This window comes from Pseudochaenichthys georgianus, chromosome 1, assembly GCF_902827115.2.
Source record: "Pseudochaenichthys georgianus chromosome 1, fPseGeo1.2, whole genome shotgun sequence".
In the NCBI taxonomy this organism is placed as follows: Eukaryota; Metazoa; Chordata; class Actinopteri; order Perciformes; family Channichthyidae; genus Pseudochaenichthys; species Pseudochaenichthys georgianus.
In genome coordinates this window covers 46,484,765-46,508,742 of record NC_047503.1, presented here as the reverse complement: position 1 = coordinate 46,508,742, position 23,978 = coordinate 46,484,765, and the positions used below count along the sequence as shown (strand labels likewise).

Below are 23,978 nucleotides of genomic sequence, written 5' to 3'. Positions count from 1 at the left end.
ACACCTGTAACAAAATGAGACTGTTTAAATATAATAAATACTCTTTAAATCTCACTTGACACCCTCCTCTTGTCTGAATGTAACTAAATTAGGAGTCAGGTATGAACAAAATGCAGTAGAGGTATTTAGATAATGCCTGCTTTGTAGTATTTATTTCATAATGATTGACTCGCTTGTTTTACTGTCAGTTTGTCAAAACATTACTTATTATGAATTAAATACAACCTGTAAATTAACTGTAACATTAAGGTAAAGCAATGCAGTCAACAACAACAACTGACATAACTAATTGTATCGTCTTGATTTAGTAAATATTATCCTCAATATCCCAAAAAGTAATTTAGTCAATACAGTGAGTAATCTCTATTTAGCGTATACATCTTCATGAGGACAGAAGATCTGTTGTAAGGGTTTCGTGAGGCAGGACCCAAGACCAGCAAAAAGAGGGGAGGCAGGTATGGGAGGGTAAACAACAGGCGAGCTTTTATTAAATTAAAATCTGGTACAACACAAAAACAGCCGAGGTTGGACAAAAGGGAAAGTGACAAACACAACTAGAACAAACCAGGAGGACTTGGAGGACACAGGAGGGCAGACGAAGGAAATCCAGAGGACAGACGAAAGATCAGGAGACAAATGTAACATTTGTGATATTGGGCTATATAAATAAACATTGATTGATTGAAAACCTAAGAGAACAACCATGGGAACAACATCGACAACCCAACAGAGAACACTAAGGAAAGCCAGACTAAAAACACACACGGGTAATAACCAGGCAAGACACAGCTGGGGAGGGGGGGGTGAAACACAAGACAATCAGACACAGGAGGGAAGAAACCAGGAGCAAATCAAAGTCACAATAAAACAGGAAACTGAACACAACACTTCTGTCAGTTTATTTGAGTATCCACCCCATTGTTCAGACTGAAGTATCTTAAGAATGCTGACATTGTTTTGGTCTAAACACTCTCTATAAATGATGTTGGTGAAATCCTGACATCAGGCCAAAATTCCTGTGCAAACTTCGCTTTAAAAACATATGAAAAGCCATTGATATCACTCTCAGATTTACTTTGTGTTAAAACCTCTTAAGCCCCACGGACCCGGTTCCGGGGCCGAAATCGCGTCATTTGCAGGAAACAACGTCTAAGGAACCTTAATATTAAATAAACTATGAATATTTAATATCCATATAACGGCAAAAAACGAATTTAACTGATCTTTTTCATTTTTTTTCTTCAAAAAAAACAATCAATGCTAACAGTGGGCCTCTGAATTAGCTCAGAGGGAACAATGCTAACCTATTACTGCACCGAAAATCACTCCTAGCTCCCTTATTACTTATCCTAGCTGCACATCCAACACATCGTTTCTGATCGTAAAGACACAGAATCTAACGGTGTCCACCTCAACACTGAAAGATACAAACTCGCGACGTTATCAACAAAAACGTACATCGAAACATGTGGCGCTAGGTAGCCTACAACGCTAACATGGCTTACCTTGGTTTTGTCTGGTCAAAACTGGTCTTCAATGGCATTAAAACGGTAATAACGATGCTGTAGTTAATCCATAGGTTAATATCCAATGTGGCTGTGTCCCCTTTGAAATGTTCTGATAATCCATAAGCAATAAAACTGCAATTCCGTTTTCAAACATCAGAGCAGGCCATTCCTACGCTCTGTAGCAAGATTGAATTTACGAAGACACAACTTTTTTTTGTTGACATGAGTGTGTGCAGGACGATTTTCCTTGGATTCTATTGGCTGTAACGGTCAGACAGAGATGTCACATCAAAATCGAAGAAGGGGGCCCAGAGATAAGGAAAATCCACCCAAATGGCCACAGAAGAGGGTTTTTTTGCTAACTCTGTCTAAAAAGGTCAAATATCACTTGTTTTGCATCAATCTTGATACAGGGTACTTATTATCTGTTGTACTTTGGATTCCTAAAGCTTTTAGTCTACTATCCCATCATCCAAGGGTAGTTTTCACTATAAGTACAACATATCTTTTGGACGGACACTATAATTTACAGTTTTTTACCATGTTCAATCTGAATTTTCTTTAAAATAAGAAACATCTATATTGATTCTGACTTTTCTACATCCAACTCACAGGTGTATCATTACTTTAAGAAAAAAGATTATTATTTTAACCCTTTTAGAAGGGAAGATATGGTCATTTGTTCTGGGAATGTCATTTTCGAGCCTGAGACCTGAAAAACAGGCTTGGGGCTTAAGAGGTTTTAAGTGTTGGCAACTCTCTAAACTAAGATTATAGCTGCCTTCATGTTCAGGTTGAATTTTGACATATTTTGGTAACGATCTGACTCACCTGCAAAGTCATCCAAAAAATCAGATGTGTTCAATACTTTAGTTACTAATAATATACCTGACATATTATTCCTCTCAGCCTCAGCAGGATTTAGTGTTTAGTGGTTGCATGATAACACTAAAATGAAATTATACCTTTCTAAATCAGAAATAAATTACTTTATTTATCCCAGAGAAATTGGGTTTTGTGATAGTTGCTCCATTTCAGAATTACATAAATTAAAGATAAGTTTTTCAAAAGAATAGAAAAATGTACATAAGCAAATTAAGCTAAAGTAAGAATGTGCAACGAACAGATAAATTAAATAAATATATTTCTCTAAATAGAAAAGAAAAAAAAAGTTACATATACATAAAAACATTCAGTATAAATGGCCACATTTTAGTACAATAAATATTGTTTATATTACAGTACATATATTGGTAAATGAGTAATAAGAAGCTGTATAATTAATACATAATGATGGTAATAATACCATCTTAATACCATAATACCAATACCAATAATAATAATAATAATACCAATAATACCAATAATACCATACTTTAGTTACTTATAAAATACCTGAAAAACTAATATAATTCCTATCAGCCTCAGCAGGATTTAGTATTTAGTGCTTACATGCTAACACACTAAACTAATATTATATATGAAGTTAACATCAGAATGTGCAACAAAAGTTAAAATAAAGATATTTAGCCAAACATAAAAGGTTAAAGTGAAAGGAAATCAAATAAAGTATGTATGTGCACCTTTTAGTACAATACATATTGTTTATATTACAGTACATATATTGGAAAATGAGTAATAAGAAGCTGTATAACTAATACATAATGATCGTAATAATGAAACCAATAACCTAACGTCCACAAGGCAGCGTGCGTTGAAGCTTGCCGGTGGGCGTCTCTGGTGTCCGCCCCGGACACACAAGCACACGGTTTGATTGGCTAGAGCTTGTACTGGCATATGATTTGATTGGCTGGCGCTTCCGTCGACGCTTCAAAAATTTAACTTTTCTCAACTTTCGAAGCGAGCAACGGAAGCAGAGCGACGCGACGGAACCACAATGCAGTTCGGCAAAGCGTGACGTCGCCCCGTTCAAAGTGAATGGGAAGCGTCTCCGTTGAAGCACGCGGCGCTGCCGTGTGGACGGGCCGTGACGGAAATACAGTCGGATAAAGAGTAGGGCAGGAAAGGACTGACAGCAACACATTCATTTGGGTTGAGTTCATGTTTTCGGTGTTATATCAGTTGCTAAATAATGTGCACTGATGTGTTTGACCCGCACCAGAAAACAGCGTCCAAATATGCACTTTCATGCAAACTCCAAATTCCATTCACTGCCAGTTCGGGCCCTGTGAGCGTTACATAATGCATATTCTACATATCCTACATGTCAGCCACACGTTGCTGATGAAATCCCTCGATTTATGGAGCAGAGTCACCCATTGAGGAATGTCTGCAGAAACAGGCCCTGGTAGTTCTAAATATAACTCTGCTTTTCGTTTTCTGCTGTTTAACCGTTTACATATTTCACATGTTGGCTCTTCTTTTATCAATCCTCGGACATTGGGATAAGAAAAAGCTGGATGGCGACTATTTTAAGACATTCCTCGATGACTCATCGTTATTTTACATTTCCTACATGGATAGTTTCCTGCTTATTTGATAAAAGTTCTGTCTATGAATGTCCTGGATCTCCTTCATATCAGTCTGGCTGCCTTTCTACTGACTCATAGGATCGTACAAGTGAGAGGATAACGTAATCAGGTTGGGCGGTTTCATCAAGACAAAAGTGATCAGATTACGTTTCTAAAACTAGCAGGGTTAAAAAAGAGCATAGTGTTTGTTGTAGAAGGATCAGATGTTATTTTTTCTCTGTAAGCTGTAAACTTTTCTGTAGTCTAACGGCACGTCCACACGGTTCCGTCGCGTGCTTCAACGGAGACGCTTCCCATTCACTTTGAATGGGATGACGTCAAGCTTTGCCGAACTGCATTGTGGTTCTGTTGCGTCGCTCTGCCTCCGTTGCTCGCGCTGAAAGTTGAGAGAAGTTCAACTTTTGAAGCGTCGACGGAAGCGCCAGCCAATCAAACCATATGCCAGGACAAGCTCTAGCCAATCAAACCATATGCCAATACAAGCTCTAGCCAATCAAACCATATGCCAGTACAAGCTCTAGCCAATCAAACCATATGCCAGTACAAGCTCTAGCCAATCAATTAATGTGATTGATGTGATTGGTTGTTGGTTGAGCTTCAGACACGCCCACCGGCAAGCTTCGCCCTGACGAACCGTGTGTTACCGTAATAATTTAACGGTACGTCCACACGGCAGCGTGCGTTGAAGCTTGCCGGTGGGCGTGTCTGAAGCTCAACCAACAACCAATCACATCAATCTCCCGCCCCGGACACACAACCACGCGGTTTGATTGGCTAGAGCTTGTACTGGCATATGATTTGATTGGCTGGCGCTTCCGTCGAAGCTTGAAAAGTTTAACTCTTCTCAACTGTCGAAGCGAGCAACGGAGGCAAAGCGACGCGACGGACCCACAATGCAGTTCGGCAAAGCGTGACGTCACCCCATTCAAAGTGAATGGGAAGCGTCTCCGTTGAAGCAACGCACGCTGCCGTGTGGACGGGCCGTAAGCGTGAATCTATACGTCTACTGCCTGAATCTGCTTTTTGAGAATATTTATTTTTTACATGTGGCCCTAATCATCTTCTTTAAAAAATGATCAGAATCCCTTTTTACTTTAGATTTTTTGACAAAATTCTCCCTTTTTTCTCAAAATTCTGCCTTATTTTTCAAAATGTCGATTTTATTTGTCGAATTATTTTTTACTTTTTTGAAAAAGATCTGACTTTTTTTCCAAGTTTTGATTTATTTTCAGAATCTGAGCGGATCAGATATTATATCTTCTCTGTAATCTGTTCTGTTCTCTAATACTTGCAATAAGTGTGAATCTAATCTCCTACTGCCTGAATCTGCTTTATGGTTTTCACTTTCTTTGGTTCATTTGTTCTGTTTTCAATTCAGCAGGTGAACCCATATGTTCATAACATAGTGTGTGTGTGTCAAACTAAAACGGAGCATTTTCTGTCAGCTCAGATTTCATTTATTCTTTGTTAAATTGTAGTATGTGCTCATGTGTTTCATTATGTGTCTATAGGCTGAATATGCTCAATAAAAGGCAGGTTTTCCTATAAATTGATCATAAATATCTTGGTTTCTTATTGTCTAAATATCTTATTGATATCGGTTATCCAAAAGAGGTTATCCAAAAGTGACAATCCTTAATGAAAGGCAGATTTTCCTGTTAATACAATCATCTTTGATCCTAAATATCTTGGTGTGTACTCAGATTAGGTTCCCGTTTTATATTTACAGGAAATTAGTAATCATAACAGAATGTATTTTCCCAACCCTACTGACTCATTTATCATTTAGCATCATCGATGAGACACCATTATCCACTCCTTAGGAGCTTTAAGAAGCCCCGAAACTTCAGCAAATCCACAAATCCACCATCACCTGGGCCTCTGGAAAAACATCTGGGCGGAAAGTCGACAATAAACCGTTGATTTACGCCAATTAGATAATCTGAACAGGATGGATTCTGGGTAAAGCGCCCGCTCCTGTCAGATTAAGGTGGGACGGGTTAGCGTCTGTCTCCCCCCTTTCTCACATCCTCATCATCATCCCTTCAACCCCCCTTCATCTCCCAGGGCTATATATTGGAGGTCGTCTGCATCTTAAGCATCATCACGCAGACATTCGCTGGCAAACACACACGCACGCACACATACACACACGTGTCTGTTTGACTGAGCGGACGGAGAGCAGACTCCAGCCATGAGGGTCCTGTTGAAGCTGATCCTGGTTCTGGGTTACGTCCAGAGGGGCGAGGGCCACTCGCTGCCATCGTTGATTGGTGAGTCCTGAGTGGGTAATCTTTTGTGTTTTTTGTCGATTGTGTTTTATCATAATTTAGCTTTTTTATCTTTAATATTTGTATCTTTCATTTTTGTTTTAATGCATGCCACTTAGGTAACATTAAGCTGTCTTTGGCTCAATGTGAATGTCCCCTCTGTGGGACTAATACAGGTATTCTGATTCTGAAGGGAGGGTCGTGACCTCTGACCGTTTCGCTAAAGTCTTGCTTTGAGAGTAATGTGTTAAATATGGCTTCGAGACACAAATGTAGACTTTTTCGGCGTCTTGAGAAGTTGTTCTGATTGTAAATACTCGCATCTGAGCTTGATATTGTTTACTGTTTCATTCATTTTCTAACAGGGAATTTAACTGTTTGTCATTTGGATTGTCGATGTTGTAACTTTATCGATACACATCTTTTGCACGTCTGTCTGCTTTTTTAAAGAGGCCCTGTTCTGCTTTTTGGGAGGCTCGCGACCTGTGACCGTTTGGCTAAAATCTTGCTTTGAGAGTAATGTGTTAAATATGGCCTATGGAAATAATATATACTTGTTGACTTTTCGGCATCTTCAGAAGCGGTTCTGAGTGTAAATGACCCGCATTTAAGTTCGATATTGTTTGCTTTTTCATATATTTTCCACCAGGGAATTTAACCTTATTGTCATTTGGATTGTCTATTTTGTATTTTGTTATCTTTCAAATATAAAAACATTCCCTGTAGTGTGTTCTATAGGTTTGTGTGCATGTACATGGTCTGCAAAGGCTAAAATCCCTGTGTTCCTTCAGAGGGAGTTTCTCTCCCACTCACCCCTCCATTGGACTCCTTTGTTTACTTGAACATAGTGACATCACTATGTAACACTCTCGCTTATATTGGCTAGCGCTCCAACACATTGTACGTGATAGGCTAAGGGGCGGGACATCTCTAAGAGGTTGACCAATCACAACAGAGGCGGCCAGCTAACCAATCAGAGCAGACTGGGCTCTGGTTTCAGACAGAGGGTGAAGATGAGCAGAATATGTCCTTTTTTGTTTCTCTCTAAATTGAGTTTTTTTTACCCGTTGCTGTGAGGGTCCAAAGACAGTGTGCTGTACACAGTGTAAAGCCAACTTGGGACCCTGCGTGAGATTGTGTTATGAGGCCCCCCGGGTCTGTAGATCTGTACACAACTCACGTTTCGCGACTGCTGAGGGGGGGGGGGGGGTAGAGCACGCTCGTGAACTGTTAGTGCCGGTGCCTCGCTGCGGGGAAATTGTGGCGTGCCGTGCATTCTTGCGCCGCATTTGCGCATAAGATGAGGCCTTACGCACTCTGTGTGTTCTGCGTGTAGGGGGGGCGGCCCTGATTACGCCATATGAATAGAATGTGATTGATTGAATTCTGTTCATAAGATTTGACACTTTCTTCCTTTTCCAGATCACAAACAAGAAACAGCATCTTCTTCACACAACGGGGATGAATCTGCTGAAGCTTTTGCACTCGGAGCCTCTGGACTCGGAGCTTCTGGACTCGGAGCCTCTGGACTCGGAGCATCTGGACTCGGAGCATCTGGACTCGGAGCCTCTGGACTCGGAGCATCTGGACTCGGAGCCTCTGGACTCGGAGCCTCTGGACTCGGAGCATCTGGACTCGGAGCATCTGGACTCGGAGCCTCTGGACTCGGAGCCTCTGGACTCGGAGCATCTGGACTCGGAGCATCTGGACTCGGAGCCTCTGGACTCTTAGCCTCTGAACCCTCCCCCGCTCCCCTCGTCCCAGCCCGGTCTCGCCGCTCCGCCCTGGCCTCACCGTGCGGCCTGCGCTCCGTACTGCTTCAGGTCCGGCACCTGGGCCTCGGCTACGACTCGGACGAGACGGTCCTCTTCAAGTACTGCAGCGGGACGTGCCCTCACGCTCGCAACAACCACGACCTGACGCTCAGCAACCTGCTGCAGAGCGGCGTGCTGCCCGGAGACGTGAGGGAGCACCACCACGCGCCCTGCTGCCGGCCCACGCTGCACGAGGACATCGCCTTCCTCGATAACTCCCACCGCTGGCACAAGGTGGAGAAGCTGTCGGCCGCCGGCTGCAGCTGCGTGGGCTGAGCGTGGGTCATTTCAACGGGGAAAAAGGGATGCATTGGGACCATTTGTGAGGACACGTTTAACAAAAAAAGTCTTGATTGTGAAATCATGATTATCCACAGACCTCTTTGTGGAAAATGTCTTGAAATAACTATTCTTTAACCCTAAGTTACATCATGCTATTTAGCGTGGGCGTAAAGCCAGTCCGTATTTCCGATATTGCGTCATATCAGCTCCGTTGTTCCCCCGTTTGTTGAGATTTGGGTACGGAGGAAAAGAGAGAGGGTTTTGTTTTCCGACACCGGGAACACATATTTATATATAAAGGACATCGAAAAGTGCATTTTGCGTGATAAGAGACCTTTGAACGGGGGAAGGGATGCATTGGGACAACTTGTGAGGATACGTCTGTATCACAGTGTCGGTAAATGATGAAACCTGTTCTTGGGAGCTTATTTATGTCAAAATGAACGAGCAAACTTCTAAGCCATTTCCCTCTCACTTGCAGGTGAGAGCTCATGCATCCAGGGTTGTTGATTTAAGTGTTTTGCCTTCAGCTGGTGATCTAACGGGCCTCAACGGGATTAGAAGTTTACGACCGTTGGCGGTTGCAGGCTTTAAAGAAGTACTCCCATCGCAGAAAGTATGGCTTATTTTAGTTCATGGACAGTTTGCAGAGCGAAGGGAGTTGTTCTCATCTGACGTTGGCAATAAATATAAAATAAGTTATTAGAAAAGAGCCCGGCAAATGCAAGCTGCCTTATTACGATACTAGTTTCTGACAAAAAGGTGAAACTGAAACGAGACATTATTCAACTACAAGCGACTTGATTGTTTTTGTAAATAAGCTGTATTTATTTTATTTCTTAAGTGCAATGGTGGGGTTACTAGACGATGGGTTCAATGTACGAAGCTGTGTACCAACCACTAACACGGCTGAGTGAAGTTCTTTAAAATTCAGACTGATTCTTATTTTTTTTTTATTTATGTAAGATAAGTTATTTATTTATTTGTTGCCATTCTTTTGTCGTGCTGATTAACTTATTTTGTGATATGTTCATTGTGTGTTCTGCTCCTAATAAAGACACCTTTGTACAGAACAGTGTTGGCGTTAGTATGATTAGTATAAAGAGAAACATGACACGATGTGTACTCGGAGAAAAACAGGTTTATTTAACGTTTTGTACAAAAATAGAAGTTTTACACACAGACGAAAATCAAAGTCGTGTTCAAATAACTATCATCCACTTAAATCCAACTCCAGGTCATGTTTTCTGTACATTTGTGAACCAAAGCCTCTAAAAAGTTGTTTTTACTTTGTAGTTTTTGTATCAAAGTATGTTTAGCAATAGCTTCAATCTTAGGAGAAATACATTTGAATGAAGAAATGAACCAATAAGATCATCTATATATCTGGAGTTATCTAAATCAAAGCAGTAGATTTAAATAACTCACTTCTTGGGAAAAAAAAGGCCAGGTCACAAACACTGCTTTTGAGACTTCAGATTGATGTTTTCTGAATATTCTTATTTCTTTCCAACGACGCCTTGTGACTCAAAAACTAAACACGGAAGTGAGAGGTTTTTATGCCACCATGAGGTCGATGGTGTTAAAAGTTGAGTATTTAATTGTTATGATAGAAAATACAATCTTCTCACGACGCAAACTCATATTTCCTCCACCTCTACGTGGCAATGGCCTCCTCCTCCTCCTCCTCCTCAGGCTCCGCCCCCCACACCTGGACACGCCCCTCCATGGAGGTGAGGAGGCGGGTCTCTGTGGGGTGGAAGGACAGTGATTGGACGACAGCTTTCCCCACAGGAAGCTTCAGCGCAAGAGATCCCTGCAGGAAGAAATACAACACGCTTTCAGAACACTTTCAATGTCTGTTTCTAACAGAAGGTTAGACATTATTCATCAAGCACTTGGTGGATAAATGTCTCGTTTTGGAGTGAAAATATAAGGCTTTGCACTAAAAGCCAACTAGCTATTGTTTTGTTAACTTAAAGGTGGGGTAGGTACGTTTGAGAAACCGGCTCGAGATACACTTTTTGTTATATTCCATGGAATGCTCTTAACATCCTGATAGCAATGAATATCTGAAGTGCTTTGACAAAAATCCATAAAAAAATGTCATCTGTGGAAGCCGTGGTACTGTAAAAAGTACCGCCCTGTCTGTCAGCCTTCCATCTCGTGCACGCACAAATGTATCTCGTGCCCTCATTGGGCGTGCCGTCATTGGGCGTGCATTGCAGCAGCACTTCGATGACTCGCCAGCAACAGGCGGCCACTTTCACCCGTCTGCTGACGTCATGTGCGCGTTCATGTGTGTTGGAGGAGGTGCTCTGTAAGGAAGTCTGAAGGAAGGGGCGGATTCTTTTCGGCTGTGTACTTTCAAATGTTAGTGCACTCGAGCCGGTTTCTGAAACGTAACTACCCCACCTTTAAGTGGGAGAGTTTCGAAAATCAAAAGACATACTTTTCTTACTATACTTCTGTGCTAGGTCTTCCTTCTCTCCACTATAATAGAAGTAAATGGCACTCGGCTTGTTGTCAAAGTGGCAAAGACAACATTTTATTGTGAAATCATGACCTGGTAAAGATCACCCACAGACGTCTTTGTGAAAAATGTCTTGAAATGACTATTCTTAAACCCTACTGTTTGTAAGTTAAGGTTGTGTAAAATGCTAAAGGTAACCCATTCTATAAAATGCACTATGAGGCTGAATGAAAGCGTACCTCCACCAGGTCCCAGCAGTACACGTGTCATGCATCTCAAATCTGGTGGATAAATGTCTCATTTCCGTCCCTGAAAAGATAAAAGTGTGCACTAATAGCCAACTAGATATTTTTTTGTCAACTTAAAAAGGGAGAGTTCACCCTTCTTCCAACTATAGTACTAGGTCTGCCTTCTCTCCAATATAATGGAAGTAAATGGCACTCGGCTTGTTGTCAAAGGGGCAACAAAAAAAACATTTAAAAAAACTCAACAACGTCTTAATTGTGAAATCAAGATCATCCACAGACTTATTTGTGAAAAATGTCTTGAAACAACACATTTTAAAGCCAACTGTTTGTACGTACGTTGTGTAAAATGCTAAATGAGGCTGAATGAAGCGTACCTCCACCAGGTCCCAGCAGTACACGTGTCCGTCCTCTGAGCAGCTGAGCACGTGAGTATCTTTACCGGAGAGACAGCAGTCCAGCTTATAGCCCTTCATCTTGTGTCCCGTATACCTGAGGGACAGACAGACAGACAACATGGACTTTTTATTTTTAAACTGTATTTTCCTTTTTCATAAACAACACATACAGTGACAAACAGGTGTGCAGGTTGTCCATGTGTTTTACTAGGAGGAAATAAGACTAGATTAATAGTACAAACACATTTAAAATGATAGACAAACAGATGGCTGAAATCACAGCACAGAGATAAATGTTAGTCTATAGGCTATAGTTAATGTGTTATACTGTAATTCAGTTTAAAAAATAAAAGATAAAAAATGAGGAATCAGTTAAGCCCGCGTCACACTGTCCCGAAATTGACACCCGATGGACACACGAATATGGAATTGTGAATTTCGCACGAAGATGGCCCCGAACCACACGAAGGCAACATTTCATTACATTTAAGACGTACAACTGCAACGAAAGTACCAAAAACAATTATGTTACAGTACTATGATACTGTACTGATATCTTCAGACTTTGTTCTTTACTTTCTCCGTCTTTATATGTAGAAAATATTACGTCTCCGTAATGTTGTTTCCATAGCAACAACAACTTCCTGTCAACTCTCCTTCAAATTAATATATTATATCCTTTTTAGTTTCACAGAACACAAATTGGGTTATTTACATAATATGTTTACATGATTTTGTTGTGCAATAAAACAACCCGATGGACACACGATAAAGGAAATGTTCAAATTCGGCTGTGATCGTAGCAACATCGGGCCGTTCGTGAGGGCGTCTAAGCCATCGTATGACCGCCGGTGGAGTTTCTCAGGCTCCGGCAGCAACTTCGTGAGCGGCGGCAAAATCTTTGGCATGCCAACAAATAGCCGAAGGACCTTGAAGGTTCATTTTCGTGTTGAATTCGTGTGTCCATTTTGTCCTTCGTAAGGCCGTCGTGAGGGCATCTTGTTATCCTCGGTGCCATCGGGCATTCGCCCCGATCAGAGTGAGGGCGAATGCACTGATGATAACACGAAGATGACACGATTTGACAAGATGCCCTCACGAGTGCTTACGAAGTTGCCGCTCACGAAGTCGCTGCCGGAGCCTGAGAAACTCCACCGGCGGTCATACGATGGCTTAAGATGCCCTCACGAACGGCCCGATGTTGCTACGATCACAGCCGAATTTGAACATTTCCTTTATCGTGTGTCCATCGGGTATCAATTTCGGGACAGTGTGACGGGGGCTTTAAGCAGAATCTCATGTAAATAACCCAATTTGTGTTCTGTGAAACTAAAAAGGATATAATATATTATTTTGAAGGCGAGTTGACAGGAAGTTGTTGTTGCTATGGAAACAGCATTACGGAGAAAAGGTAATATCTTCTACATATAAAGACGGATAAAGTAAAGAACAAAGTCTGAAGATATCAGTACAGTAACATAATTGTTATCGTGTGTCCATCGGGTGTCAATTTCGGGACGGTGTGACGGGGGCTTTAGGGAAGAGTACACAGTTTCAAACTTTCCATGTACGTTGACATTGGTTGCCATGTCCTATAACATTAGCAAGTGAAGCCATGTGTGGAAACTTCATAAGTTCTGTCCCCCACTGGACATGAGTGGGAGACGCCTCCTGCTCCCGCCTCAGAAGTACAAGTCGCCTAGCAGTTAGGGACAGGTTCTAACTTTGACGGATGAGAGTGAACACGACTCACTCTCCCAGCATCTCCCCGGTGCTTTTGTCCAGCAGTCTGACGGTGGAATCCAGACTGGAGCTCAGAGTGCACTGACCGTCCTGACTGAAACACACACACGTGATGGGACCTGACACACACACACACACACACACACACACACACACCACACACACACACACACACACACACACACACACACACACACACACACACACACACACACACACACACACACACACACACACACACACACACACACACACACACACACACACACACACACACACACACACACACAGTTACAAGTGCTGCATGTTGTAGTACTGCTAGTGGTGAATGCATCATGAAGTACTCACTGCTGATGAAGTCCACGTGCAGCTGTCCCTTCCTCAGGTCGTAGCGCCGCACTCTGCCGTCCACAGACCTGAGCGTGAGACAATAGCAGGAGGACATTTCAAAACAGAGCCACGGTGACGATGTATGATCGATGTAATCTTCAACTGAACTGTATTTAATGTCAGGAAGTGATTGTGTTCTGACCCGGTGAGCAGCTCGTGCTGAGCCACCTTCAGGCTGCTGACGCCGTCTCGAGCCTCGTCCAGAATCTGGATCGGCTCGAACCTCCTGGAGCGAGTGTCCCAGCTACGAACCGTCCCATCAAGAGAGCCTGGAGGACAGGACACACGGACACGGACACGGACACACACACACACACACACACACACACACACACACACACACACACACACACACACACACACACACACACACACACACACACACACACACACACACACACACACACACACACACACACACACACACACACACACACACACACACACACACACACACACACACACACACACACACACACACACACACACACACACACACACACACACACACACACACACACACACACACACACACACACATATATATGAAGCACAGCACAGATTCTTTCAGGAAGACTGTCTCTTACACTCTCATTCACAAATCCTCTCTCACTCACCCATTTCCACTGATCATAATTCCACTGTTGAGGTCGACTAGAATATATTCACATTGTTCACTGTTCCAAACTCTCATTGGTTTCTCACAGCATCTCTGTATAGCATGTGTAATCACTCTCTGTCCGACACGACTTGTTGGAGCTCCTGCCCCCCCCCCCCCCCCTATGAGCCCAGTGGCCGTCAGCGAGACAGCGAGACACAGGGAAACCCAGCCCGAACACACACACACACACACACACACACACACACACACACACACACACACACACCCGCAGCCTGGCTGGGAGTTTGTGTGTGTGCCCAGGCTGAGTTCCGCGGTGTCTCGCTGTCTCGCCGACCCCACACCAGTGAGCCAGCTCAGCGTCCCGCTCCTCTCAGCAGCGAGTCTCGCAACGTCTCGCCGAGTGTGTGTGTGTGAGCCGTTACGTCACTATACCCAGGAAGTAAACAATGGAAACAGAGAAATGTCCAGCGAGGCGTTCTGGGGCAGCAGACAGGTCTTCTCTGTGTCAGAGCTTTACTCGCTACAGGTTCTGCGGAAAGCAGAGCGCATTCTGAACTCTCCAGGTCGTGTTCTCTCACATGAATTTCGTCTGTTGCCATCAGGGCGAAGATATGCTCTACCTGCTCAAAGGACTAATCGCTTTTCTAAATCCTTCATCCCTTCTGCACTCAAACGTTTAAATTCTTGAAAAGGCTTTTAACTTGATTATTTATTTATTATTGTGATGCTTTGAACTATTTATAGTGTATTATTATAAGTATCCACATCTGGGCTCCCGGGTGTATCTGTGTGCTTTCTTCCTGTATGTTCCTGCCTGTGTTCATGACATAAGCTGCTGCTCAAAACCAACTGCCTCTTGTGGGATTAATAAAGTTGTTGATTGATTGATTGATCGATCGATAACCAGAGAAGCATGACATGGGCCCTTTAGTGAGTTCCCATTGAAAAACCAAATTAGAATCAGTTACTGATCAGTACTCGGGTTGATTTCAATGTAACATAAATACTTAAGAAGACACTTAAACAACTCAATGTTAAAGTGGCAAGAAATGACACATAGTGAATCCAATAAATGATGTGTTGTGCATTCAAGGTATTCAACACGGAGACTCACCAGAGAAGATGACCGACGCCTCCTCGTTGAACTGGACACAGTTGACTTTCTGTAAGACAGTCAGGTGAGAACAAACATTACAAAGAGTTTAATAGACGGGACAAAAACCAACTGAAGTACAGTATCGGTTTCATACTGACCCCAGCGTGACCTCTGAGTTTACGAGTGACCTGTCCCGTGGCGACGTCCCAGAGAATCAACGACTTGTCAGAGCTGCAGGAGCACAGCTGGCTGTTGTCAAAGGAACTGGGGAAGCAAGACAAATAATAAACATTATTTATTTACTGATGAATCATGCAGCATGTTGCCACTTTAGTCCAGGTCGAATTGAACACCATCTGTATCTTTATTATCCATCAGATTACCATCTAATGAACATTTGTAAATATAAAGTAATGGAAAGGATGGTCTGCTATTTTTACAGAACGCTATTTACCGTTTCAAACACTTCTTAAATTACTGCACTCACTACTTTAATGTACTGTGTGGGATAAATAGTCGTGGCTGTGGTCCTGGATCATCGGTCCTGGATGGATATCCTCGTGGATTCATCTTCCTATTACACACACATGCATTTCCAAACATTTGGTCTACCTATGTTGCAAATGTATTATCTTTTCAATTTACACACGGCATCTATTGCACGTCTGTCCGTCCTGGGAGAGGGATCCCTCCTCTGCTGCTCTCCCTGAGGTTTCTCCATGTTCCCTTTAAACTGTGAGTTTTCTCTGGAAGTGTTTCCTTGTACGATGTGAGGGTCTAAGGACAGAGGGTCTAAGGACAGACGGTCTAAGGATAGAGAGTCTAAGGATAGAGGGTCTAGGGACAGAGGGTCTGAGGACAGAGGGTGTAAGGACAGAGGGTCTAAGGACAGAGGGTCTAAGGACAGAGGGTCTAAGGACAGAGGGTCTAAGGATAGAGGGTCTAAGGATAGAGGGTATAGGGACAGAGGGTCTAAGGACAGAGGGTCTAATGATAGAGGGTCTAAGGATAGAGGGTCTAGGGACAGAGGGTCTAAGGACAGAGGGTCTAAGGACAGAGGGTCTAAGGACAGAGGGTCTAAGGATAGAGGGTCTAAGGATAGAGGGTCTAAGGACAGAGGGTCTAAGGACAGAGGGTGTAAGGACAGAGGGTCTGAGGACAGAGGGTCTAATGATAGAGGGTCTAAGGATAGAGGGTCTAGGGACAGAGGGTCTAAGGACAGAGGGTCTAAGGACAGAGGGTCTAAGGACAGAGGGTCTAAGGACAGAGGGTCTAAGGATAGAGGGTCTAAGGATAGAGGGTCTAAGGACAGAGGGTCTAAGGGTAGAGGGTCTAAGGACAGAGGGTGTAAGGACAGAGGGTCTAAGGACAGAGGGTCTAAGGACAGAGGGTGTGAGGACAGAGGGTCTGAGGACAGAGGGTCTGAGGACAGAGGGTGTAAGGACAGAGGGTCTGAGGACAGAGGGTGTAAGGACAGAGGGTCTGAGGACAGAGGGTGTAAGGACAGAGGGTCTGAGGACAGAGGGTGTAAGGACAGAGGGTCTAAGGACAGAGGGTCTAAGGACAGAGGGTCTAAGGACAGAGGGTCTAAGGGTAGAGGGTCTAAGGACAGAGGGTGTAAGGACAGAGGGTCTAAGGACAGAGGGTCTGAGGACAGAGGGTCTGAGGACAGAGGGTCTGAGGACAGAGGGTGTGAGGACAGAGGGTCTGAGGACAGAGGGTCTGAGGACAGAGGGTGTAAGGACAGAGGGTCTGAGGACAGAGGGTCTAATGATAGAGGGTCTAAGGATAGAGGGTCTAGGGACAGAGGGTCTAAGGACAGAGGGTCTAAGGACAGAGGGTCTAAGGACAGAGGGTCTAAGGACAGAGGGTCTAAGGACAGAGGGTCTAAGGATAGAGGGTCTAAGGACAGAGGGTCTAAGGGTAGAGGGTCTAAGGACAGAGGGTGTAAGGACAGAGGGTCTAAGGACAGAGGGTCTAAGGACAGAGGGTCTAAGGACAGAGGGTGTGAGGACAGAGGGTCTGAGGACAGAGGGTCTGAGGACAGAGGGTGTAAGGACAGAGGGTCTGAGGACAGAGGGTGTAAGGACAGAGGGTCTAAGGACAGAGGGTCTAAGGACAGAGGGTCTAAGGATAGAGGGTCTAAGGACAGAGGGTCTAAGGATAGAGGGTCTAAGGACAGAGGGTCTAGGGACAGAGGGTCTAAGGGTAGAGGGTCTAAGGACAGAGGGTGTAAGGACAGAGGGTCTAAGGACAGAGGGTCTAAGGACAGAGGGTCTAAGGACAGAGGGTCTAAGGATAGAGGGTCTAAGGACAGAGGGTCTGAGGACAGAGGGTGTAAGGACAGAGGGTCTAAGGACAGAGGGTCTAAGGACAGAGGGTCTAGGGACAGAGGGTCTAAGGACAGAGGGTCTAAGGACAGAGGGTCTAAGGACAGAGGGTCTAAGGATAGAGGGTCTAAGGACAGAGGGTCTAAGGATAGAGGGTCTAAGGATAGAGGGTCTAAGGACAGAGGGTCTAAGGGTAGAGGGTCTAAGGACAGAGGGTGTAAGGACAGAGGGTGTAAGGACAGAGGGTCTAAGGACAGAGGGTCTAAGGACAGAGGGTCTGAGGACAGAGGGTCTGAGGACAGAGGGTCTAAGGACAGAGGGTCTAAGGACAGAGGGTCTAAGGACAGAGGGTCTGAGGACAGAGGGTCTGAGGACAGAGGGTGTCGTATTGTCATACTGATATTCTGTACACGCTGTGAAGACCATGAGACAAATGTAACATTTGTGATATTGGGCTATAAATAAACATTGATTGACTGATTGATTGATTGATTGATTGATTGATTGATTGATTGATTGATCAAATAAACTACAAAAAGGCACAGTACTGTAAAATGAAATATGGTTTACAGTGGCCTTCATTTTAAAACAGTATTTCAAATCCAGCTGCATCGAGAGCGCAAATAGGCTCCTTAAAGGTGGGCTAGGTAGGAATGGAGAAACCGGCTCGAGTGCGCTAGGATTTGAAAATACCCAACCGGTGCGTGTTCGTGTGTGTTGGAGGAGGGGCTCTGTGAGGAAGTCTGAAGGAAGGGGCAGATGTTTTCCTGACCAATGAGGGCACGAGATCAGTGTGTGCCCCGATGGAAGGCTGACAGGCAGGTAGGCCATCCAGCTACTTTAGCCGGCTCAGATGATTGGTCGAGCTTTTCACAGCACCACGGCTTCCAGATGAAATATTTAATGTATTTTTGTCAAAGCATTTCAGATATTCATTGCTATCGGGATGTTAAGAGCACTCCATGGAATATAACAAGTGTTTCTGAAGTGAACGACCTACCCCACCTTTAAGTGCATTTCTAAACTTTGAACAGGCCTGACAATAAACAGTATCATTGCGTAACAAATACAACATAATAATATTTCCTCGTGTATTAATAACCCATAATGTACACTGAAAACAGACTTCTGGAGTATTATTTAAAAAGCATTTATAAAGGAATGACATGTACACTATCAGACTAGACTATCAATGCCTAGAATATAGATATATTGTTTTTTCCACACGGCGTCATGTATGATAAGAAGGGAAATGAACAGAGTTGCCCAGCTTCTTGATTATTACAAGTCAATCACTGCATTGGTTTGTACATATGTGTGCACTTTGGTTAAACCTCCCTGCCCCACTATGGAAGAGGCCGTAGCAGAAGCTCTCTCACCCGTCAGCGTCCAGCACGTCGTATCCATGCCCGCTGTACGTCTTCAGCAGAGTGCCGCGACTCACGCTCCACAGCTTCAGAGATTTGTCGCTGCCGCAGGAGAGAATGTAGTTCCCGTCAGCTGACATCCCACGGAGGAGGGAAGACAAAGACACTTGATGGACGACTCGAGACTCACATGGAGGGTTCACGCTCACAAATTGCACCAACACACAATGTCTAAAAGCTAATGACTCAAAATGGAGAAACCCTTCGATGTTGGGAATCATGTGTCTTTTCCAAAGCACCCAGCCAGGTTTCTTTAATGCACATGTTTTATATTGTATTCCCGTTTTATATCAATGTAAATTCTGCTTTATTTTCTTTTACTATATATATATTTTTTTTAATGTTACTATAGTGTTCTTGAAGGTCCCGTGTCATGGCCATACTGATCATGATTCCATTGTTGAGGTCTACTCAAATAAATTAATATCGTGCAATGTTCCAAACTCTCATTGGTTTCTCACAGCATCTCTGTGTAGTCTGTGTGTTCACTCTCTGTCCGACACGGCTTGTTGGAGCTCCTCCCCCCCCCCCCCCCGTGTGCCCAGTGGCCGTCTGCGAGACACAGAGAAACCCAGCCCGAACACACACACACACACACACACACACACACACACACACACACACACACACACACACACACACACACACACACACACACACACACACACACACACACACACACACACACACACACACACACACACACACACACACACACACACACACACACACACACACACACACACACACACACACACACACACACACACACACACACACACACACACACACACACACACACACACACACACACACACACACACACACACACACACACACAGGCTGGGAGTTAGTGTGTGTGCCCAGGCTGAGTTCCGCTGTGTCTCGCCGACCCCTCACCAGTGAGCCGGCTCACAGTGTCCCGCTCCTCGCAGCATCCCGCCGTGTGTGTGTGTGTGTGTGTGTGTGTGTGTGTGTGTGTGTGTGTGTGTAAGGAAGTCCGTGGATAGGTCCAAACGTAACGTCACTATACCCGAGAAGTAAACAATGGAAGAAGAGAAATGTCCATCGAGGCGTTCTGGGGCAGCACAGACAGGTCTTCTCTGTGTGAGAGTTTTACTCGGTGTACTTTGAGGGGTTGTGACTCTGCAGACCGTTCACATGCAGAAAAACCTACATAGCAACAAGGGGACGGGTGACAACCAGAAAAGCATGACATGGGATCTTTAAAATAGTTCTCTACTTGCGCTGTTTTATTTTTGTTTTACTTGCACCCCAACACCAAGTCAAATTCCTCGTATGTGTAAACCTACCAGCTAATAAACCTGTTTCTGATTCTGAGTACACACCAACTATTCCATTGTTCTATTAATGGGCTAGCGCACCTGATGCACCCTCTGTGGATAAAGAAAGCTGCATCTCATCTTACTTGTGTTTAAACCCCAGCAGTCTGAACATCAACGATACATATTATTGTCTCTCTCTCACCGTTGACACTCACAAATGTCACGAAGCACACAATGTGTAAAAGCTAATGATTACAAATGATAAACCCCTTCAATGTCGTGCATGTGGACTGCGTATGTTGTAAATGTATTATTATTTTTTCAGTTTACACACGGCATCTATTGCACGTCTGTTGCTCTCCCCATGGTTTACAGCATTTCCCCCGTTGACTGTGGGGTTTCTTTGGAAGTTTTTCCTTGTCCGATGTGAGGGTCAAAGGACAGAGGGTGTCTGACTGCAGTGGGGTTTGAACCTGTGACCCCTGACTCGAACACCAACGCATTATCCACTGCACCACACGCCTCCCTAACATTGGTGATATTGGGCTATATACATAAGATTGATTGATCGTGAATCATATCCCAATTTCATTATCAGTCAAAATAATGTGACTTTTCCAAATCATCCAGCCTTAGCATACGCCAATTATTGTATTGTTCTATTTATTTGGCTAGTGCAGCACCACATGTACCCTCCCTGGATAAATAAAGCTGTATCTTATCTTACTGATGTTTAAACCCCAACAGTCTGAACATCAGTATGATATATATTTGTGCCTCACCGTTGAAGCGCACCGCCCGGACGGCCCCCTGCTGGCAGTCGATGCTCCTCAGCAGGTGTTGAGGGAGCTGAGGAACCTGAGGTCTGGGCTCCGGGAACGACATCGCGTTACCTGGGAGGACAAATAATAAATATAATCAGAGTCAGAAAAGAACATGTCCTTGTGTGTGATGAGCATATTGAGAGAGAACACACATACAGGCAAAATACTGCTCGAGTCAAGAACGGAAATATAGAGCAGAAAACAGATGCATAGAAAAAATACTGCACCCGCAAGTCATACATAAAGAAGAGAAAGAAATACAATAACACATGTGTACAACATCGCAACTGTGTGTTAGCATGAGAAACATTTATAATAAACAGTTGTAGTAAACATATTGATGAGGGGGTGTACAGAAGTTTACGACATAATAATAGCTATAAAACCTCGTTGTACACTATATCAAGTGTACAACTTGTTCAACAAAGCTCTGAAGACAGACTGATTGCTAACGTTACTCAAACTACAGTATAATCTAGATAAGCATTTCTTCTTGAAAAATAAAAACAAATGCACAGAAAAGTAATGGATTTGATCAAAATAAGAGCGTTTTTGGATCACATGTTGGTCTAACAGTGCAATATTTACAGTTGACATTAGCATGTTTTACTGAAGCATTTTCAACCCACAGCAGTTCTTCAGGTGATGCTCACTTATGTATCCGACTTGAAGCGAGTTTGCTTCAGGGTAAGGACATGTTGAATTCCTGGTGCTTCAAATCATGAATTAATAAGAAGTGTATTCCGGATTTTTAACCATTAACAGCTTCTTCCATTCATTTATCCACCATGTTTGCGAGTAAGCGCAATGCACGCTGGGAACACAGACTCCTTTCAAAATAAAAGCACTTCCTCTGCTTCTTCTTCTTTGATGTTTTACGGCTGTTTGCTCCCACAGTGTTGCATCACTGCCTCCCTCTGGATTTTACTGTTTCTCACACTTTTATAAAGTCTTTCCACCAGACCAGAGTTACGGTGGCCGGCAGGTGCAAACGCGGAACAACGGCCAAAAACGCATAAATAAGCGAAAACAAACGCTGCAAATACAAAAACGATATGCAAAGTCAAAAACACACAAACCCAAAAACACACAATACCAGACATAGAGAGAACGACGAGAGTGAGGCAAATTGAAGCCGGAGGAAACAAAGTTGATGGAAGTGGACAAAGTCGACATATGTTTTTATACAAAGAGCGTCATATTTACCCAGCTAGCGTTAGCTTGTTGGTAAAAAGAGCTTGCAAGTGAAGAGACAGCACTGCGCACCTAAATGTAACTCTTGACATCATATAGATATATTATAGGTGCAGAGAGGAGTTGGTTTATTGTGCCCCAATTTAAATCCTAATGTGAGAGTTAAAGGACGGTCAACAATATAATGTACCTTGGTCAGCTTGGATTTATCGTGGCATTTATTCTTAATTAAAGTGAATTTTTTTATTTCAGTCATTTGTGTGTATGCAGGTGAGACATTCCAAATGTTCACAAAGTGAGCACTCCCAGAATGGACAACAGTTAGCCTGGGTAAAATAAAGCATTGTCAACATATTATTTTGTGCCACAAGAAGCAGAATGTTTTAACAGTACAGTAGTTTGAATATATTTTTCGTTTACTTTTATCAGACCTCTCAGGCACCCACAACCAGCGTCTGATCGGGTAAGACTAATTCAAAATGTAATGCGATGTAGGTTTGAATTTGTGAACATGAAATCAATAAATACCTTTGTGTGCTAATGCCACTATCATTAGATCAACTGCACTTATTTCCTGGGTAAAAATAGGAACCAACCCCATTCCAGGGAGAGGTCCAGTCTGCCCCGGGTCAGAACACCTTCTATAGGTAAACGAGGTTGACCGTTGCATCGTGACACAGTTGTCTGCTGTGTGTCTTTATTTGTACATTTGCTTGTTTGTATATCTTCCAATCACAGTGCCAGGAAGCAGAACAATTACACTTTTAAACATTTCCAAATGACACCCACAACATCTGACATCTTAGTGAAGACGATACAGAAAACACCCACACATATGTTTCAAAGGTCAGATATTGTCTCTTGCATCCATTTCAAATGTTTACAAGGATTGTGCAGGAGTATGCCTAAAGTGCTGTTTTCAGTTTAGAACCCAATGTATTAAAAACAAAACAGGAAGAGGATCGGCATCCTGTTGTAAATATGACTGTCATGCATATATTATGTATTTGAAAGTAATTATTCAACTGTCTTCTCACTGCAGCAACTACACAAATGTGTGCACTTATCATTATTGACAACCAGTCTGAGCCAGAAGAGGAAATGGAGCAAACTGCAGAGGAAAGGTATTCATTTTTCTTGCAGCAGGTTCAATATTAATCAATCAATCAATGTTTATTTATATAGCCCAATATCACAAATGTTACATTTGTCTCAGTGGGTTTTAGTTTTAAACTTTTCATGAAAACGTTCATTTCCTTTTCTCTTTATTTCTTGTCTTGTTTTACTTCCTGCCTTAGTAATTGTTTGCCCTGGTTTCTTTCCACCTGTCTGATTGTGTTCACCTGGCGCCCCTTGCGTTTTGTCCTACCTTCTCCAGCTGTGTCTAGTCTTTGTTATTAGACTTTGGATTATGTACTTATGTCTTCCCTGTTATCTATCGGTTCGTCATCAATGTTCCCCCGGTGTGGTCTTGGTGTTCATAGTTCCTGATTTCCTTTCTCTTTTATTCCCCTCCTGGTTCTGGACAGCCGAGGGAGGGTATAGGTGCCTTTTCAATTTGCAATACAAAATTAATTTCTTACT

At 43.3% G+C, this 23,978-nt stretch overlaps 2 protein-coding genes across 3 annotated transcripts; one reads left to right on the top strand and one right to left on the bottom strand.

Moving 5' to 3' along the window:
• Window positions 1-7,997: 7,997 nt before the first annotated feature.
• Window positions 7,998-8,360, top strand: LOC117453207 (persephin-like; the record flags this gene model as incomplete). Its single annotated transcript, XM_034092104.2, has 1 exon — window positions 7,998-8,360. A coding segment is annotated over one exon (363 nt), but the record flags the coding sequence as incomplete, so codon positions are not given.
• Window positions 8,361-9,487: 1,127 nt separating this feature from the next.
• Window positions 9,488-22,057, bottom strand: wdr83 (WD repeat domain containing 83). 2 transcript variants are annotated; one of them, XM_034089566.2, is made up of 10 exons: window positions 21,830-22,057; window positions 21,159-21,269; window positions 19,043-19,163; window positions 15,492-15,597; window positions 15,352-15,400; window positions 13,758-13,884; window positions 13,574-13,641; window positions 13,236-13,344; window positions 11,462-11,576; window positions 9,488-10,182 (listed from the first exon to the last, which is right to left on the bottom strand). In XM_034089566.2, exons 2-10 carry the CDS (start codon window positions 21,259-21,261, stop codon window positions 10,024-10,026), a joined length of 957 nt encoding a protein of 318 aa, XP_033945457.1. In that variant the 5' UTR covers window positions 21,262-21,269; window positions 21,830-22,057; the 3' UTR covers window positions 9,488-10,023. The 2 variants fall into 2 exon arrangements, with proteins under 2 accessions (XP_033945457.1, XP_033945466.1); XM_034089575.2 differs by having other exon boundaries at window positions 21,854-22,057.
• Window positions 22,058-23,978: the final 1,921 nt, after the last annotated feature.

What these genes read in the sequence shown, in the direction of transcription:
- wdr83 (XM_034089566.2), bottom strand. Translation starts at nt 21,261, where the DNA reads ATGTCGTTCCCGGAGCCCAGACCTCAGGTTCCTCAGCTCCCTCAACAC. An exon ending in ACCGGGGAGATGCTGGGAGA is followed by an intron (nt 11,577 to 13,235) that starts GTGAGTCGTGTT and finishes TCTGTCCCTCAG; the next exon opens with GTATACGGGACACAAGATGA. An exon ending in ACTGCTGGGACCTGGTGGAG is followed by an intron (nt 10,183 to 11,461) that starts GTACGCTTCATT and finishes TTCTTCCTGCAG; the next exon opens with GGATCTCTTGCGCTGAAGCT.